At 34.0% G+C, this 20647-nt stretch overlaps 3 protein-coding genes across 3 annotated transcripts; all 3 read left to right on the top strand.

Moving 5' to 3' along the window:
• Positions 1-491: 491 nt before the first annotated feature.
• On the top strand, positions 492-4594 carry LOC111242014. Its single transcript, XM_022783063.1, has 2 exons — positions 492-812; positions 2247-4594. The coding sequence occupies exons 1-2, from the start codon at positions 641-643 to the stop codon at positions 2453-2455; spliced, it is 381 nt and encodes a 126-aa protein (XP_022638784.1). The 5' UTR covers positions 492-640; the 3' UTR covers positions 2456-4594.
• Positions 4468-9593, top strand: LOC106765499 (CBS domain-containing protein CBSX2, chloroplastic). Its single transcript, XM_014650144.2, has 8 exons — positions 4468-4781; positions 4876-4963; positions 5043-5107; positions 5247-5295; positions 6157-6209; positions 8666-8781; positions 8988-9045; positions 9136-9593. The coding sequence occupies exons 1-8, from the start codon at positions 4605-4607 to the stop codon at positions 9202-9204; spliced, it is 675 nt and encodes a 224-aa protein (XP_014505630.1). The 5' UTR covers positions 4468-4604; the 3' UTR covers positions 9205-9593.
• A 7720-nt stretch (positions 9594-17313) lies between these two features.
• LOC106765517 (abscisate beta-glucosyltransferase) lies at positions 17314-18983 on the top strand. The gene has a single exon (XM_014650173.2). It carries the CDS (start codon positions 17342-17344, stop codon positions 18776-18778), a length of 1437 nt encoding a protein of 478 aa, XP_014505659.1. The 5' UTR covers positions 17314-17341; the 3' UTR covers positions 18779-18983.
• The last annotated feature ends 1664 nt before the right edge of the window (positions 18984-20647 follow it).

The raw sequence follows: 20647 nt of genomic DNA, 5'->3' as shown, positions 1-20647 counted from the left end.
ATTTGATTAAAAAATAAAATAAAATCCTAAGATTACTTGCAATCATTTTATGTAGAGATTGCATCATTTTCTAAAATGCACGTTGTGGGAAACTTGTGCAAGTTTGTCGAACCTATAAGATACATGATCGTTTAGAGTATATTATGTACTTTTTAGAATATTTTTTATTAAAACATTTTATTTTTATTTGAATTTAACGAAATTTAATGTGAATAATTATAATTAAGTTGTTTTTCATATAAACTATTGGTGATAAGATATTGGATGAAATTTCTCTCACATGTAGCTTTTCTCAATTATATATTTATATATTGTTCTATATTTTTTAAGTGGATGATTTTTTTTTATATAAATTGAATATTACATTTGAAATTTCGTATTGAAATACCAATCTCATAAGAACACTTTCGCTGTACAATTTTATTCTTTGTTTTGGTAATAATTCTGATTTCAGATAAATTTTATTTTAATATTAATATAATCAATTCTAGTTATTGTTTTTAGTATAGACATTCTTTTCTACAATTTGTGTTTACTATTTAACTATTCTTAGGTTATGATAATTGTTTTATATTATTTTATAAAAACATATAGACAGGGTTTGAGTTTGTGTTTTTTTCTAATGTACTCTTTTTGCTAGATGGACTTATATCTTACATGTACCTATGTCTACCATGATTATATGGTAAATTTAAACGAAGAAGATGAAAAGCAACATATGGTTGATGTCTTGTATATCGCTAGACCTTCTATTAGCACAATACAAGAAGTATCTTGTCAAGGGGAGATTGTGGACGATTATCATGAATTGGGTAAGCATCATCTTGTTTGTGAATCCAATGTTTATCTACGATTTTTATGAAATTAATTTCAACACTAATTTTTAAAGACTCTTAACTAGTACATAAGACTCATTAGAGGAACTTCAAAGTATTTTATAAATATGGTAATGAGTTGTTGATGTAGTAGAGGAACATTATCTCTTAAGTCCTTCTTCATTCTATGTCTAATGAGGCGAGCTTGGTTAATTTCTCTTGATGTAAAAAAATGTTCACATTAAAATTAGATCTTTTTTTATTATTGATGCAAGGTTAGTTGTACCAAGAAGCAAAATGTAACATATAATATGATGGATTATTGTATTATCAACTTTCATCAACGAGTATTTTACCCTTAATGTTTGCATTCAAGTCACAAACCATTACCTTAGCATCGTAATCATCTTTCAACTCATCAAACATGTTTCCTTCAAAAGAGACTCCTAAAGAATGTGTTTGTTAGAGAATAAAATAATGGTGGAGTTATTGTCATTCTTATTTTTTTTACCATAGAATGAATAGTTAATCATAAAAAATATGCACTAGATATTAGAAGCAGACCACCAATATCTAAAAATATTACTATTATCTTTTATCATGTGTCATAACTAAAATGATACACCTTTTACATAACTTTTTCATTTAAAGTTGGGTAGAGATGTACAATTTACTCATATCCATAACTTTAAAACTTTTTATCTATATCCCTAATATTGAAAAGAGTTAAATATGTTTTTAGTTAGTAAACTTTCAAATGAATTTATTTTTAGTTTTTTTTAAGTAAGGTACATTTTAATAAAAAAAAACCTTAATTTCTTGTCCTTTAAACGATGGAGTGCCATCCATCGTCACAATCACCATCTCAGCCTTCCTCAATCCAACCTCCCCACCCAGCATCCCATTATGTTCCTCAACACACAAACTGCAGCTTAACAATACTCGACTTTGTTTTTCCTTTCGTCAACTTCTTCTTTTACTGTTTTGATTTTAGATTGCGTTTGCGCAGGTGAAGAAATGCTTCCACATTTTCTTTTTTATTTTTTCCTACAATTTTGTTTCACTTTTCAACTGATCCTTTTGGAAAGTTGTCTTTCAATTTTCGCATTGTATTTGTTTCACACTACCTAGACTAAAAGTCTTCTCCGTTGTTGTTTGTTGAAGACTTATGAATGTTATCATCAATCAGATTATTGTTGTCTTTGTTGATTTGTTAGTATTTGTGATCATTTTTATTTATTTACTTATTTTATATTTTATCTAAAGTTTTGTTTGTTCTGAAAATGTGACTTTCCTTGTGTTTGATCCATAACAATAGATTAATGTTTATCATCTGAATGAAGCTCAAATATTTGAAACTGTGAAGAACAAAATCATTCTTTTTATTTTTATTTTTTGTTTATGGAGTTTTAACCTTTGATTATTTTGTAGCCGCAAATAATGATTGGGGAAAGAGGAACATAATAGGGATGCGGGAGGTTGGGTTGAGAGAGGCTGAGTTGGTGATTGCAATGGATTCTGAAGGTGATGGGTTTCTTTGTTTGAAGGATTTGGTAAAGATGACGAAGGGAGTAGAAGATGGAAGGAAGGAGACGAAGGGAGAGGGATGGAGAAAAACTGGGATAGATGGATTCTGTTAGACAAAAAATAATGTGATACACTGTTAGCTAGCTCAGTGTTTTTAAGGTTTAATACCTATTTTGGTTTCTCCTTTGGGAGGGTTTGTTCAAAGTGGTCCCTCCTTTTTTCAAAAGTTCACTTAAGTCCCACCTTTTGTAAAAACTGTTCAAAGTGGTTCTTTTTGCTAACAGCGTTAATTTCCCTAACGGTAGAGCTGCCAGGTGTCTAACATCTGATTATGTGGCATTGTTAATTGTTTTAAAAAATCTTTATAATTGTGACGTGTAAATTATATTAATTAGGGTAAAATAAAGAAAGGAATTAGGGGTAATTAGGGTGAGAAGATTGGGGTAATTGGAATTCGATTGTGATTGGGATTGGTATTGAAATTGGGGTCAGCTTAGGGTTCGTGGTTCGTGAGCACGATTGAAATTGGGTTCAATCTTCGTCGTCAGGTTAGTGGGCGTTGTTCGTCAAGGTTCGTGGTTCGTCAAGGGAGGGTTTTTGTGCCGTGGTGGCTTTGTGTTCTTCTCTTCCGAAAACTTCGTTCAGTCCAAAGGCGGCGAAACACTTTGGTTCATTCATTCGATGACTCCACACACTCACTACTCTATGAATTTGGAAACCTTTTTCCCACTCTCACCATATTCATCTCTTTTCCTTTCTCCTTCGTCTCGTTCCCATTCCATTTAAATTGATGTTCCCTCCCTCCGTTTCCCTCGCCAAGGGACTCAATTCTCTTCCCTCCCCTCTTCTTTCCCAACCCTCTCTCTCCGCCATTTCATCGAACATGTGGCGTCACACTGCGAGACAAGCCTGTCGCGGTGTTAGCGTAAACTTCCACTCTCTTAGACTTATCTCTTTATCCCGTGCTTCCCTTTTCTCTCCCAGAACAAATATTTTGTCTAACTTAAATACTTTGATACTGTGTTAGGTGCGATCATTTTCAGTTTCGATTATGCGTTAAAGGGTTCTCTGGCGTTGCTGAGGCGGTTTCTTCTACCGACGTAAAGGAAGATGGAACTGGTGTTGATGAAATTCAGCTTAGGGTTCGTGGTCTCAATCTTCTCACCCTAATTACCCCTAAATCCTTCTTTAATCCAATCCTAATTAATATAATTTACACGTCACAATTATAAAGATTTTTTAAAACAATTAACAATGCCACATAATCAGATGTTAGACACCTGGCAGCTTTGCCATTAGGGAACTTAACACCGTTAGCAAAAAGGACCACTTTGAACAGTTTTTGCAAAAGGTGGGACTTAAGTGAACTTTTGAAAAAAGAAGGGATCACTTTGAACAAACCCTCCGAAAGGAGGGATCAAAGTAGGTATTAAACCTTTTTCTAAACACGATTAGTTTTCAAGGACAAAAAATTAAGGTTTTAAAAAAAATAGGACTAAAATATACCTTACTTTTGACAGATACACTAAAAATAAATTGTTTGATAGTTTAAAAACTAAAAACATATTTAATCCTAATGATTGTATTTTTTTTAAAATGAAAAAGGAAAAAACCAAAAATGATAGTTGTCTAGACAATGCAAACTTCTAGAAGTTTTCTTTAAGGTCTGAACTGAACACATTTTAAAGTTAATACTGTTTGATTTAGAAACGGAACAGTTGCTTCAAAAGAAACGGAACAGGGTATTGGCAAGGTTCCCATGTGATTCTTCAACGGGCAGGGAACACGAAGCCGAAAAGGACGAATTCATCAACCTACAACCACGTAAAAACAAAAAAAAAACTGAAAAAATTGAAAATGTCAGTGTTTCCACACCAAACGACGCCGTTGTGAAAAGTCCGACGCAGATTGTTATGCGCGAGTGTCAACGTTGTTTGCAGTCTACTGCGTTCAACGGAAAAGTAAAGGACGCTCACGTCTCTTTTTCCATCAACTAATTTCCTATTTATTTATTTATTTATTATCTTATTATTTATATCATTATAATACTAGTTCAATTTCTATTAATCTTTTTCAATTATTTATCATACAGCTATTCACACCGCCATTGTCGCCATTACTTTACCATTTCATCATTTGATCTGCTTTGATTCTTCGTCTTCAAGCAGACGAAAGTCATCTAAAATCCCAAATAAAAAAAGTGAGATTGTTTTCATTACATAGTATATTAAAAGAAAAAGAAAAAGAAAAAAGAAAAAAAAAATGAGTTCGATTCATTTGATAAACACTCTTGCAGCTCCGCTTCGTTCGTTTTCTCCTCCCTCCCTTTTTCCGCAATGCCATTATCCCATCCGTTCCTCTGCTGTACCGAAACGGCGTCGTTCGTCTCACTCGTCTGGGTTTCGCCTTGCCTCAACTCCAACCGTGAATTCGGTTCCCGTAAGTCTTCTTCTCTTCGGATCAAGCGTCATTTTTACGCTACCGTGTTCCTTACCTTTTTTTCTTTTGCGGGTTGCGTTTTTTACCTTCTCAGCGTGAGAATGGAACCTATACCGTTGCTGATTTCATGACAAAGAAGCAAGATTTGCATGTTGTGAAAACTACCACCACCGTTGATGAAGGTAACTCAATGTTGTGTGAAGTTTTATTATGTGATTTACTGTATTTATTTATATATCGTTATTTTTCCTTGGATTACAGCTCTGGAGGCTCTGGTAAACAACAGAATCAGCGGTCTTCCGGTAATTGATGATAACTGGAATTTGGTAATTTTCTTGTCCCCCTCACTTTTTTTTTTTTGCTCTGTTGAGCAATTTAATGCTTAAAAACTTAAACACTCGGGTTTCTATTTTGGACTGGATTCAATTCCTCCTTGAACTTTTTCTACTTCTTTTGACGCTGCAGGTCGGAGTTGTTTCAGATTATGATTTATTAGCTATTGATTCGATATCAGGTACTATGGATATCAAAGATGCAGAATTGGAAAATGTTATGTTGTACTACCTTTGATTTACATTTAGAGTGGCGAAATTTCTGTTTACTACAAAGTCAAATCAATGTTCGTATAGGTTGAATGGCTGATGGGAGTGATTATACTTCATATTTTTTTCAAAGTTTGTGCGTTGTAACTGACCTATGGGTGTGAAATTGAAGATACTGTATGTTTGTACATGCTATAGTCAGAGAGTTAGTCATTTCTGTTTTGGTTGGTGAGTAACGAGGCTAATGGGACTCCCTCTATTTCAAATTATCTGGAGATTTTGGAGTTTGTATTTCTAAATTGTCTAACTTCATAAAATCAAGAGAGTATTAATTTTTTCTCAAACTCCTCCCTCACTTGTTGGTAACTTATCTAACTATTCAATGTATTTAACTAAGAGTGTTATTAGTAGTAAGTTAGTAACTCACTTTCTAATACACTTCTAACATATTACCTAGTGTTGGTTAGGATTTATACTACAAAATAAGAAGTGGGGGTTACAAAAATTTTTAATTGTTATAGAATTTCAGCAGATAATAAATTCTGTTGCTAGCATTTCTCTTTAATTAGTTCACAACTATGCTCTGACATTTTTGGAGGGGTAATTTGGTCAAAGAAGACTTTTTATCATGGTAATTGGTGCAGTGATGAACAACTCTTATGATGTGTGCAATAGCATAAATGACAAATATTTTGAAATGAAGAGAGTATTTAACTTTTTTGCCAAGTCTGAAACACAGCAATACTGGAATCCCATTGTTGTGCTTAATTTTGTGAATAAGTTCTGTGCATGCTGCTGTCAAGATTTTGCTAATCATTATGCTTGGCTTTTAGGAGGTCCTCAGAGTGATGCAAACCTGTTCCCCAATGTCGATAGTTCTTGGAAAGTAAGTGTAACCTTTTTCTGTTTTACTTCTTAAGCATGATTTTCTGTTACATTTACCATGCTACGTTATGAATTCTTATTATATGGAATAAATTTATCGTTTATAGATGATTGCATATAACTCCTCTGAAACTCATGCCAAATGGTGCTATTAGATGCTAATGTGGGAATGATGAGTGATGATATTCAAAAACTAATGTTTGGACATGGTTTTTAATGCAATAATGTAGTTTTTAAGGCAATAATTAATAATTCACCGGCTTCAGCGCACAATCAGTTACAAATGCTGAGCCCACTTTTCATTTGACAGCATTTTGGTTGGATAAATATAAAGAAGACATTTGGATCATTGAATACTTGATAACAAACCTCTGTTTACTATTCCTTTTTTATAGAGCAGCTTATATCTGATTCATAGACTGGGTGTGTTTTGCAAGTTTGAATTTTCATGTCCCATCAATATTTATGGGTAGAATGAGTCTTCATATCCTTTACCTTGTCAAAATTGTATTGCCTGTTTCTTGATGTACAACTAGATCATATTTCTGAAAACGTGTAAGATTTTAAAGGGAAACAAATAATATTGATGTTCCATGGTTACTACTTTTAACTAACGCACTTCCTTGTGCCTCAGTTTATAGAATAGAAGAAAAATTTTGTGAGGTATAATCATGGTTATCAAAATCACATGTCAATTCGTAAACTCGTCCATGTTTACGTTCTCACACCCCTAAACCGATTTAAGTCGTATGTAGAATCATTTTTTGATAGGCTCATGTAAACTAGAGCAAATTTGGTTAAACTCGCTTGAAATCTCTAGTTTAGAGGCGATTCAGCTAGCTCAATTGGACATTAGAAATTAGCTAGAAATGGTTTGTTTCTAGGTCAATATATGCAAAACGCATCTAGGGAATGATTTCATGGTTCATTGGCTCTCTCTTACAACAATCTGGCTGCTTTGGGTGTTGATGTTGATTTGCCTATTGCACCAACTAATTTCTCCTTATATCTTCTCCGCACTACTCCATCTTTGTGTTTTTGTTTTTGATTCTCCTTCACGCTTTGCCATATCTCATTATTTTCAGTTTTCTCTCCACCTCAGGTTTAGGGTGGACGACACAACATGTTAGGGTTTTAACTTTCAGTTTTAATCACCTCTTATTATTTTGGACCATTGGGCCTCCCTTTTACCCATGCTGAACTTTTGGGTCAACATTTAAGTTCAACAACTTTTTTTATGTGAAGTATAAACTATAACCAATTAAAATTATGATAAAAGAATAATGATATTAGAGAAAAATATTTAAAAAAGTATAAACTAATAATTATAATACTGTAAAAAATAAAAAAATTATTTATAACATTATAAACATTAAATTATTATGTTATTTATAAATATTTTATATGACGTAAACTCTATAAGAGAGAGTTTACAATTCTTGTTTAGGAAGCTCTCACGAGTTTATGTGAACGGTTGAGTTTGACAACCTGGGTATAATGTGTTTTTACATGCATGTGTGTCCACATTTCTTATGCCAGAGTCAACCTTGAAGCAGCTATGATCCACTTATGCATTAATGCCTTTCTATATATTAGGGTTGCCTATTTTTCTTCAGAGGGTTCTGTTTTTTTCCCTGGGGATAACAGAGGAGGATTGAGGTAGTTGAGAAATAACTGTCTGATTGACCGATTATAACAAAGTTAATAGAAGCCTAGAAGGGGAACATGAGGAGCGAAAATAAGCAAAGGGATTGATTTTCTGTATCAGTCCAATCTGAAGAAAATAATAGACCAGAAAGAGTTAGCGCACAATTACTTGTAAGAAGGAAGGAAGTTAGGTGTGGCAACAACAACTGAAAAATGAGAGATAAGCAGTTAAATGATTGCATAACAAGTGATATCTGGAAATTGGGATAGTAGGGAGAGAAAGGGGTCCTTTCCTTGTAGTGGAGAGGTAGGGGAGGAGGTCAGGTAGTGGTTGACTGGCTTTTTCCTTGGTGTAGGTTTGCTTCTTCATATTAGGCATTCATGTTCACGTCAGCCTGTACTGACTTTTCTTGCATTTTATAGTAAACTAAAATATAGTTTATCTTCTTCATCCCTATGCTGATACCCTCCGTTTCTGTTTTATTAGCACTCGTCTTTTGTTCTACTTGAAAAGGACAGTTCCCTTTATAGTTTATTCTTAAATTGGTTTGCTAGATGGTCGTATAAATTTTTCAGCGAATCCGTGCACATGAAACTCAAACCATTCACGATGCTGGGTGTCAATGTAATAATATTCTTCCATACGATAAAGGATTATGTGCAGGTTGAGCCATGATTCTTAATAGGACTTTTGCTTTCTTATCTTCACTTGCCCTCAGAGAGAAAGGGGAATTGTAATTGTTTAGCAAGAGCTCTTATTCTATTGAATGGCTACCCTTCTGTAGCTCTAATTATTGTTTTGCATGACAGACATTCAATGAGTTACAAAAGCTGCTTAGTAAGACTAATGGCCAAGTTGTTGGTGACTTGATGACTCCAACTCCACTTGTTGTCCATGAATCGACAAGTCTGGAGGAAGCTGCGAGGTACTGACTTTTCATACATATCCAATAATGTTGAATTTTCTGATTCTTTTGCATGTAACACCGTAATTTGGAACAATGTACGAGGAGAATAAAATCACCGATGATTTATTGCTATTAGTGGCACCATTTATGTTAAATATTTTTATGACAATTAAATTATTAAATTCTGATTGACCAACCGATTCTCGACACCATTACTTGTATAGGCTGTTGCTTGAAACAAAATATCGCAGACTACCTGTGGTCGACGATGATGGAAAGCTGGTAGGATATCTATTCTCTCTTGCAAGATTAATTTTTGTGCTTCTTCCACCGGTGACTCCTGCTAATTTGATTTTTCTGCGTTCTTTCTAGGTTGGACTTATTACAAGAGGAAATATTGTTAAGGCAGCTCTGCTATCAAAACGCGCGGGAGAGTGGTGATAGTGTTTGAGAAAAACGTCATTGGAATAGCTTTGCTTGCTGGTTGTGCCGGTGAGAGTACGTATAATGTTAAGTATAGCGTCGTGTATAGTGAGTGTTATGAATATATGACGGGCAAAGATAGGAGCTGAAATAAACTTTTGACGGCCTTGTGAGTGAGATCTTAGTAGTGTGGGTAACAAACAAGATAGAATGAAGTGATTTATCGATCACCTTTATTAGGTTATCGACATTGTTTCGTGCATTGATTATTACGAGCATGGAGATACATCCCTCTTTATTTGTCTCTGTTAGGCTGGAACTGATAATTTAGAGCCCTGTATTATAAATTTATATTGTAAATTGCTGAGGATTTTAATTTATGTTATTTTGCTCTGGTCGCTTTCCTATATTGGATCATTCACGAAGTTCTCGAGTCTCCGTATCTACCAGTTTTTTGTCGTATTAAATATCTCTAGGAGACCGAACGGTATACAGGGGATTCTTCCAAAGCTTAAATAATGAGAACATTTAGATACCATTTCTCATAGTATTCCAAGAGTAGTAAACTACTAAACAAGTCTCATGTTATAACAAGTCATAAATCTTCGTTGAATTGGTTTTTCATATACAAATTTTCATAAATCTTCATTGAATTGACACCTTTAGGTTGACCACCCAGCAGGTCGACCGACCACCAGATTGAGTGGTCAATCACCAGATCGAGTGGTTGACCACCAGGTCAACCATCAGACCAAGTGGTCAATTACCAGGTTTTAACTTCACAATTAGGTTTTTACTGTCACGTCAATTAAAAGTATATCGTCGGCATATCATGTCAGGATCTCCTAAACGTCGTTTGTCTAATTTGACGACAAGTCTCTATTTGATTCAATTTTAGAAAAATAAGATCCCAATTGAGATATCGAAAAAGAAGAGAAACTATTTAAGATTCTGGACGAAAATAAGAACTTATCGAAATATTAAACCTTTTTTTTTTCTATATTCTTTCCCTTTTTTAAGATATTTTGTATCTTCTACAATATTTATTATAAGTTTCTTATGAAATTTATGAAAGTTATTATTTCTAGGCCTACTATGATTAAGGGTCATTGATAGAAATCACCATGATAATGATTAGGGATATAAAATATATTTGCATATGTGAGTATTAGCAGATAAAATCTACAATAAATAGTTAATATTTATGGATATTTATTATCCGTGGGTTGCAGATAGCAGATATTTTAATATTGACTTATAAATAGGTCGGGTGCAGATATCATACTACTAATATTCGCGGATATCCATTATCGATAAAGAATTAAAATAAAAATTTAATTTATATTTTATTAAATTAAATTTAATTAAAAAAATTAATTTATATTTGTTAGTTTAAATTTAATTAAAATTTATATTTAATTTAATTTTTATTATATTTTATAGTTTTTTGTATTTTTATTCAGATTTTATTTTAAAAGTTTATAAAATATCTTTTTTAAATATTCACGGATATCTGCAGGCTTTATAAACAAGTATCCGATGAGTAACGAGAAGGGTAAAAGATGAATTTTTTTGTTATGGATCAGGTTACAAGTAGACTCTATCGGAGTCCTATTCGACTTGTTGTTATCTCTAGTAATGACTATTATGCACTCCTTTTTTACATAAAGTTGTATAAGAGATAAAAGGACGTCCTTTTCTTCTATGTTATCCCTCGTTATATTTGCTTCTAGTTTTTTCTTATTGTTTTGGCATAAGTTTATAATTTCATCTCTTATCTTTGACTCATTCAATCATGATCTCTAATATCCTTATAAGTTACATGCATATTACAATGATTACAATGATCACTCATTTTCTTTATCAAAATATTTATTCCAAGTTTTGAAAGGATTTCACAGAATTAGTGACAACTTTTTACCAAAAAATTTCAAGTGTGGGTGAGCATGTATTTTTATGTAAACCAAATGAAGTCTTCTAAAATATATTGAATCATGACTTAAGTTTAGTCACAAAATTGGCTTTAAACGGAAAGCACAAAATAAAGAAAACAAATCCTAATAAAAAATAAATAATGTAAACTAGATGAATGTCTAATGTGAAAGTCTAAGTTATACTCATGAGTCCATTAACATACTTCCTCAACTCTAAACACATATTATTACCCAATTGAAGTAGAGATATGGGATTCCAAGAATTTCAAGACACTGAAAAAGAACCCAAAGGTACACACAAAAAGAATTAGAATTTGTGACTAAAATGAAGTTATTGCTAAAATATAGTAAAAATAAATGCAACACAAAAATACCCACAATATTTGTAACTGAAAACAACAACTTAGATGGAAAAAATCAATTGTAGCTACAAGCTGAATTGAAAACAAAAAATAACAAAAATGACTACTTAACTGAATCAAGCTCAGGCTCAAGCACAATCATAACATTTTGACAAATTATCATCTCAAACTGTGCAGAATCTGAAAAATGATGTCAATGCCATCAACCTCATATCTGGGAAGCAAATGGTTAAACCTCCAGTACTACAACCTTCATCTACATCTGAATTTGCACCGCCTCCACATCCTGATGAAGAAAACGACGACCTTGGGGCATTTGAGACATAACTTCTTGAGTAAGTGGAGTGGGCATGTTCAAGCAACAAATTTGAGGCAGTGGACCCTCTTCGTCTTCCATCACTAGTTCTGATTTGCACCAACCTCTTATCTATCTTTCGTTCCCTACTAAAGCGATTCAAAGCAAGAAGATGGGAGAAGCAGATAAGGAGATTCTGGAAACCTTCTGGAAAGTGGAGGTGATCATACTTCTACTTGGTGACATAAACAAATTCCCAACTATGCAAAATTCATGAAGGACCTGTGCAATCACAAGAGGAAGATGAAAGAAAATGAGAGAATCAACATGGGAAGTATTGTTTATGCATTGATAAGAGGCATACATAATTTTAACCTATAGGCTGATGTTCAATCGGCACCCACAAACAAAAGCTTTAAAGTCAATAAGCGCCGGATGAAGCAGCCCCTCAAAAGTTCCTTCCTAAATCCAATTGTGGAAGACATTTCTCTGCTCGTTCAAATTTGGCGTCTTCCACCCTGACTCAGGGAGTTTTCTTTTCCCTTCTCCCCTTCTCCACTTTTATTGCAGTTATCCGTGATCTTTTGATTGTACTGATTGCTTTGATCGTATTATTTATGACACATTGAGGACATTGTGTAGTGTGGTCTATTGGGGAAGACTTTTCTTTGTCTAGTTTTTTCTTTTCTAGGTTGTTTTTGTTGTTTTAAGCCTGTGTTTGTGTACAATTTCACATATTTCTCTTGATTTCTGAATTTTGTTTAGGTTGTAGGCTCTTCCTTCACTTCATCGATACTTATGGTTTGAAATCCTTCCTTTTCTCTACTTGGAAAGATGATCAGGATGTTTGAGACGTTGATTGATTGTGACAGAAATACCCTGTGTGAGGATTTGAACCACTTTATGTTCCTTCTTGTGTGGGATATATCTCTTGATTGCTTGCACATATTCCTTGGCTTGACTCTTTTTGATGATTCTTGATTGATATGCATGTTTGGAAGTGATAAAGGCCATTTTGTTCTTAAGCCTCTCTAGCCAAATAAGCCTACCTTGGTTTAATCCTTTGATAACCCCTTTGAGCCTATGTTATTCCCTTTCCTTTGTTTTGAAGCTCATACATTAGCTTTAAGTGAAAAACCATGATCACCTTAACCTTAGGAATTTTGGAGCTTTGGAATTGTTTTGGGAATAAGTGTGGTGTTCCTAGGATTCTTTTGAATTGACTAGTTGGTTTTCTTCTTGTTTGTTTTGTAAATATGCTGTGTATCTTATCTCTTACAGTTGTGTTCTAAAAAAAAGAGAAAAGAAAAGAGAGAAGACAAGAAAATAGAGAAAAAAAAAATCAGAAAAATAAATTTTTTTTGAATAGTGGAGTCAAGAAGAGGATTGAATTAGAGGTTTTAGGTGTGATTTAATTGTATTCTCACTTGTTCCACATTACTCCTCTATTCTTTTGGGCTTGTAACTTCTTATCTATATTTTATCCTCCTTCGTCCTTGGCCCATTGCAATCATGAAAAGACCTTTTGATTTGAACATGCATATGTTTTGAGTGTTGATATTAGAGGCTTGCCAAGTCTATTTGTTGCTTGTTTTCTTGAGTGTATTGAGCTGAATTGTTTACCCTAGACACTTAAGAGATACAATGATAATGCATTTGTGAGGTTCTGTTTCTTTTGAATCACCTCTTGAGCTGATTGATTATTTTGCCATGTATTGAATTCCTTGGATGATTTCCATGAGTAACTGTTCTCTCTGATTTTGTGTGTATTGGATGTTGTCTACCCCTTTTCTTTTTCCAGGATTCATTGAGGATTGTGTAAATTTGTTTGTTTAATTGTGTGTTTTGTTGTTTCTATTTACTGATGTTGTGTCACTCTATTAATCTCTTTTGAATTGTTCTTTGTTCTACGTCTTGATTTTGTCCAAGAGTGCAAAAAACTAAGTGTGGTCTTTTTTGTGAATCATTATTTTGTCTTATTCACTTTGTTTTTCACACCCAATTTAGTGAATTGTGTTTAACTCTCTGTTATTGTCTCATTTTTGCTATTTAGGCTTAGTTTGACCAATAATTCATATTTTAGTTAATTTGAATTATCTGAGCTTAATTATTTTCATTATTATTTTCAGGGAAATTTTGAAATCATATTTTGGGAGATAAAGAGAGTTGTCACATCATCTACCATTTTCCACATCACCATTTTTTCATATTTTCAATTGTACTTTCGTTTTAATGTATTTTGGACCATATTTTAGACTTTGGGCCCTTATGGGTCATATTTTGGAAAGTAGGCCCATTTGGAGGGCATTTTCGTCCTAAGGGGTTATTTAGACCTAAAATTCAGATTTAGGGACTCTCTCTTCCTTTCCCCATTCAGCAGAAATGTAGAATAGCTTAGGGTTTTCGTTTTTGGATCTCCTTTTCCAATCTCTCTTCTACTCTCTTCTCTTTAGGCATTTGGAAGGAGAACAATTGTTAGAGTTGGGGTTTGATCTCGTTTTTCCTTTCTTTTCTTTTTTAATCATTAACTGAATTTTCTTATAATGTCATTGCAATCCATTTTAGTTTCATGCTACTGTTCTTGTTATTTTCGTTTTCCTTGCTTCTAATGCATTTTCGTTGGATGTTATTGTTCTGTATGTGCTGTTGCAAATTCGCTTACTGTTTCAATTCCAATTTCATTGAGCAATTTCAATTTGTTTTACCGTCATGTATTGCTGTTGTAATTTGATTTTTGAATTCCATTTCAGTTTCCTTTTCTAGTTCTGCAAATCTAATTTCGTTTTCAAGTATTGAGTTTCTGCATTTTTGTTTTGTGGTTATGTTATGTTAATTTTGTTTTAATGGAAGCTTGAATATGTGTAAGTTGGTAATTAGGAAAATTGTAATAACTCCTTGAGATTTCTGGACTGTAATTAATGGTGTTGTTCTTGCCTTGCATGATGTTAATTTGGTTTTGTGCTCGTAATTGAGTATACACTTAGTTGCCTAATTTGTGTTTAATCTTTGCTTAGTTGGTTAGAGTCGTAGTTTCTTAATCCATGATAGTGCATAATTGATTAAAGGTGTGTATTGTGTTTGCTTAATCCACTTTTATGAAAACTGGATTGATCTTCGCTTAGTTGGTTAATTCGTGTTGGATTAGGGGTGAGAGTAATGGATACTTGTTATTAATCTGTGATTGGAAGCATTGAAATCAAACTAGTTACCAACCTATTTTTAATCATTGTTTTAATCTTCCTTTGTAATCTGTGTTTAATTTCAATTCGCATAATCTATGCAAACCACCCCCTATTAAGTGTTTGATCTAATGATTGAACCAACAATTGGTCCTTGAGAGGTGACCTAGAAGTCACTTCCTAGTACACTGCATTTCTAATTGCTTATTAATTTGACTCGGCTACGACCTCAATTAGAGGGAATACCATAATTTTGTTCTCATTTCATCGAAGACTTCACTGATGACCGATATGCGTTAGTAACTTAAATCACCAACTCATTACCGATGGATAAAGGAAATACGATAGAGCTTTGGTAATTTTGTCGATAATCTTATCGGTAATAAACATTTACCGACGAATGTGAGGTCGTCGATAATTATCTGTCGGTAATACAAGTTTTTATTATACCAGTCTAGATAGTCAATCACCAACTCGGTGCTTTGGACAACACAACGCAACCTAAATTGTTGACCTTGATCCCACACCTGAAACATTTTGGCATCCATCGTACGATCGAGTGTTCAACATTAAACCCTTTGGTGACCACAAGGAACACAACACATGAGAACAAATTCCAACTAGGGAAACCCTCCTTTTCATGTTACACTTGCAACATGAGAACAACATGAACCAAATGGCTAAATTCAAATTCAAACCTCTTTGCTGATCATTTAAGGCTCGGGCTTTGGGGGACTTGTATATGGTATGAATGTTCGACTAGCCATAGCTTGGACAATCAACTATAGCTTAAGTAGTAAACTAGTGAGCCACACCAACCACCAAACAGGATGGTTGAACATGTACTAGCCTAGAGCGAAAACAAGTGAGCCCAACTGAAAAGTCAAACAAGTTGGCTAATCGTACACTAGCTCAAAGCCTACATCCTACAACTTAAAACCTACATCCCACATCTCATCATACAAGTCATTGAAACCAATTGATCACCAAATAGTTTAATTGACCATGTACCAACCTAGATAATCAATCATCAACTCAATGCTTCAAACTACATAACACAACCATTAACTTTGACCTCATACTCAAAATAAAAACTCTCAACTAACCTACCACTACTTTAAATCCAAAGTAAAAGATGTAATAAATCTAAACTCAACTTTTTTGAGAGATTAAATACTTTTATTATTTTTTGTGTGATATTTTGTATGATAGTTTTAAGATTTTAATAATTAATTTGATCTTGGGTTCCGCAAGACACCAATTTAACTTTTTCATCCTTTTACAGAATCTTTTAAAACATGGAAGCACATTAACGTTAGTCTATTTTCAATTTGCTATAAGTAAAAATATGAAGTCATTTCAAAGCGTGATAATCTCATAATTTAATATTGTTTTTCAACTAAAACAATAAAAATCACTTAATTTTTTATTAATTGTATCATTAGCTTTTATTAACTATAAAACCTTATATATCGTGAAAATAAGTAAATAAGACAAAAAAGCAAATAATAATCATATCACTAACAATGACAAATTAGATTAAAATATATAAATTTTAAATATCAATAAACTAACCAAACTTAATAGAACTCTCTATTTTATGAGAGATATTTGTTTACTCATATAACAATCACTTTAGTTTAGTATAATAGCCACTTCATTTGCAAAATTACTTTTATCTTTTATTACTGATCTCCCTCACGTCTTTACAGTATTTTTATAATGGAAAATAATTCTTTTACATATTTTAATTTTTTATATTTATTTAAAACTATTTTTATTTATTTTTTGTTAAAAAATAAAAAATTATATTTTTATAACTATTTTATCTTATCCTTAAATGAATATAAAAATATTTAGTAGCATTTCTCTTTGATAATTTATCTCACTCACCCCTTCATAAAGAATACCCAACAAAGAATAATCCGTATTGTATCTGAGCTTCTAGAAAAGGTGTCATTCAAGTATGAAGAAAATTATGATGACAGTCTATACATTGTGCTTTACTTCCACACGTGTTTGACAATTCTATCCAATAACAGCGATTGGAAACTTCGGACGAACACCACCACTCAAATAATCTTGGCACATTCTTTGGTATATGTCACTCATGACGTTTTTCTCCAAGCTTTTCCGTCTGCACAAAATCAACCATTTTCATTCAATCCCTATCCTACACTTATAAAATAATACTTTTACTTAAAATGTAAAATAATTTAAAATGAATTACCTAAAACACTACAAAAATAATATCTTTCATTAAATATTAAATAAGGGTAGAAAAATTGAGAAAGATTCATGAAACCTTTTCCATGTAAATAAATAGTAGAAGGTGAGATTTAATAACTCACACCTCCCTAACCTTATTTGCTCCTCCATTTCAACATGAAGACCTTAAACCCTTCGGTGGAAATTTTCTTTTTTCCCTACGTAGGGGGAGGCCATCAAATCCCAATGATAGACGCAGCAAGAATGTTTGCATCTCACGGAGCCTCATCAACCATTATAGCCACACCGTCGACCACCCCTCACTTTCAAAAATCCATCACGCGCGACCAGAAATTCGGTCTTCCCATCTCCATTCACACTCTCTCCGCCGATGTACCACAGTCAGACATCTCTGTCGGTCCCTTCCTGGACACCTCTGCCCTCCTCGAACCACTACGCCAGCTCCTCCTCCAACGCCGCCCGCATTGCATCGTCGTCGACATGTTCCATAGCTGGGCCGGCGACGTCGTTTACGAGCTCGGAATCCCCAGGATCCTCTTCAACGGCATCGGATGCTTTGCTCTCTGCGTCCAGGAGAACTTAAGACATGTCGCTTTTGAGAGTGTGAATTCAGACTCGGAGCCTTTCCTCGTTCCTAATATTCCCGACAGAATCGAAATGACGATGTCTCAGCTTCCTCCTTTTCTGAGAAACCCGTCTGAGATTCCTGAAAGGGTGAGGGGCATGAAGCGATTAGAGGAGAAGAGTTTCGGCACTCTTATCAACAGTTTCTACGACTTGGAACCAGCTTATGCTGATCTAATAAAAAGCAAGTGGGGAAATAAAGCATGGATTGTAGGACCAGTGTCCTTTTGCAACAGAACCAAAGAGGATAAAACCGAAAGAGGGAAGCCACCCACTGTCGACGAACAAAATTGTCTGAATTGGTTAAACTCTAAGAAACCCAGTTCTGTTCTTTACGCCAGCTTTGGAAGCCTGGCTCGGTTGCCCCCTGAGCAACTGAAGGAGATTGCTTACGGCCTGGAAGCCTCTGAGCAATCGTTCATTTGGGTGGTGGGGAACATTCTCCACAACCCATCAGAAAACAAAGAAAATGGGAGTGGGAACTGGCTTCCGGAAGGGTTCGAGCAGAGGATGAAGGAAACGGGTAAGGGATTGGTGCTTAGAGGGTGGGCTCCGCAGTTGTTGATTCTGGAGCACGCTGCGATCAAAGGGTTTATGACTCATTGCGGATGGAACTCGACTCTGGAAGGTGTGAGTGCGGGAGTGCCCATGATCACGTGGCCTCTGACGGCTGAGCAATTTTCGAATGAGAAGTTGATAACGGAGGTTCTGAAGATTGGTGTCCAAGTGGGGAACAGGGAGTGGTGGCCGTGGAATGCAGAATGGAAAGGGTTAGTGGGAAGAGAGAAGGTGGAGGTGGCAGTGAGGAAGCTGATGGTGGAGAGCTTAGAGGCAGACGAAATGAGAAGGCGAGCGAAAGACTTTGCAGGAAAAGCTGCAAGAGCTGTGGAAGAAGGTGGAACTTCTTACGCCGATGTTGAGGCCTTAATTCAGGAGCTTCAAGCTCGCATATGCGCAAACCAGGACTAAAATTTTGAAGTATACGCATAAGAATACGAGAAAAAGAGCTTTGTTACTTTCTTGCATGACTTGAATTCCAATGTTATATGCCTAGATTAGATCTATGCATTCCTAAGGCCACATTTAATGTCTTTTTTATCTATTAGGTCTCTTGTTTTCAACTCCCACTGTCCATTGATGGATACTTATATAGTCATTGCTTGCTTTTATGACAGTGACAAAACCAACTATCCATCCACCTAAAACCAATTTGCTTGCATTCCATGTATCATAGAAAGTGAAAGTGAAAAAAAAATAAATTAAAGTATATGAACAGTAATTTAACTTCATTTTTTTACTCTTATTTTTTAACTAATTGTTATAATAATAATAAAATACCCCAATCAGTTAAGAGAAAAGCTTTCTGTATCTCCACGAATTCTTTCTGTACCTCCAAATTTCCCACACTACGTACCCTTCTAAGCATTGCAGACTTATATACACACAAAAAAAAAAAAAAAGAATATTTGAATGTTTTAAAATTTTAAAAGCAAACCCAACACCCCCAATCCATACTCTTGGTGTTCGTCTCAGTCGTCACGCGTGTATTGTATCACTGAATTTAAATCTGAATGCATGTTTGAATTATAGTTGTGTTTTTATTTTTATTTTTTGTTTTTTTTTTCTGATTTTTTGTGTTTATTATGTTAGTTTTATTTTTTTATTTATAATTTGTTATTTATTTTTATATTTCTTTTAACATTTTATATTTATTTTGTTATATCCGAACAAAATTATTATCTTTATATTTAGGCTTAAATACCTATTTAGTTCCCAAGTTTGGGGCTGAATTTCCGATATCCGGTTTTAAAAGTGTTTTAATTAGGTTCCCGGTTTTTGATTTTGCTTGCATCCCTTCCGTTAATAAGCTTGTAACGGCGTTAATTTTTCTTCTCTCTCCTCTGTGTTATTCCTGACATATCTTTCTCTCTTTCCAATTTCTCTTCTCTCTCTCATCATTAAAATATAATTATAACTACCTCTCTCTCTCACCTTTTTCTCTCTCTTCTATTTTCATCACTCTTCATTATAATATCTCTCACCTTTTTCTCTCTCACTTTTTTCATCTCTTCACTATTTCACTTCTCTCTCTCTTCTTCTTCTTCTTCTTCTTTCGTTCCTTTCTCACTAACAACTCGCATCAAGGCAAATAGAAGAGGAAAATTATTCAAACCACGTGAAACCTGACAAGAAATGAGAAGCATGCAGTTGTANTGAGCTACAATAAGGTGAAAATTCTTTTTTTATCCATTAACATCATAAAAGGACAAATATTATTACCTCATCAGCTATAAAGCATGTGAAATAAGGAACTAGTGGATGAAGCCCCGAATCANTAGCCAAACTTACTAATGCTTCTTTAAAGAGAGCTGAATCAGACTCACTCAAAGTAAGCTTAGCAACTTTGTCAAAATACATCTGTAAGAAACAATAAAACTAACAAAAATGAATCCCAATATGTGAAACAAGATAGCTTATGGTGCCTAAAGAATTTTAATACCTGAAGTTCTCTGGATAATATATGCTTAACAGGCAATTTGATGTCAACTGGAAGGTCATCATCTTTCTGCTCATGTTTTTTGGTATCAGAAGGAGCTGAAATTACTGCATATAGCATAATAAGTAAATAATAATTCTTAAAAGGGGTATTAGGAGAGTAGAAGTTACAGTTAAACTGGAAGAATTTACAAATAATGGATCTCGAAGCATTAAGCAGCCAAAAAGTTCCTGTTTGTTTTGTTTGTATGATGTACATCTCCACAATTATAAGGAGCAAAATATTTATATGATTCTATGGGGGGCGCACACACACATATAACTAAATATATCTGAAAATCA

This window comes from Vigna radiata, chromosome 7 (assembly GCF_000741045.1).
Source record: "Vigna radiata var. radiata cultivar VC1973A chromosome 7, Vradiata_ver6, whole genome shotgun sequence".
Taxonomy (NCBI): domain Eukaryota; kingdom Viridiplantae; phylum Streptophyta; class Magnoliopsida; order Fabales; family Fabaceae; genus Vigna; species Vigna radiata.
The sequence above is the reverse complement of the archived record's forward strand: the minus strand, read 5'-3'. Positions and strand labels throughout refer to the sequence as shown.

Coding starts and splice junctions, on each gene's coding strand:
- LOC111242014 (XM_022783063.1), top strand. CDS start 641: ATGGACTTATATCTTACATGTACCTATGTCTACCATGATTATATGGTA. Junction 813..2,246: donor GGACGATTATCATGAATTGG/GTAAGCATCATC, acceptor ATTATTTTGTAG/CCGCAAATAATGATTGGGGA.
- LOC106765499 (XM_014650144.2), top strand. CDS start 4,605: ATGAGTTCGATTCATTTGATAAACACTCTTGCAGCTCCGCTTCGTTCG. Junction 5,108..5,246: donor TTGATGATAACTGGAATTTG/GTAATTTTCTTG, acceptor TTGACGCTGCAG/GTCGGAGTTGTTTCAGATTA. Junction 6,210..8,665: donor ATGTCGATAGTTCTTGGAAA/GTAAGTGTAACC, acceptor TTTGCATGACAG/ACATTCAATGAGTTACAAAA.
- LOC106765517 (XM_014650173.2), top strand. CDS start 17,342: ATGAAGACCTTAAACCCTTCGGTGGAAATTTTCTTTTTTCCCTACGTA.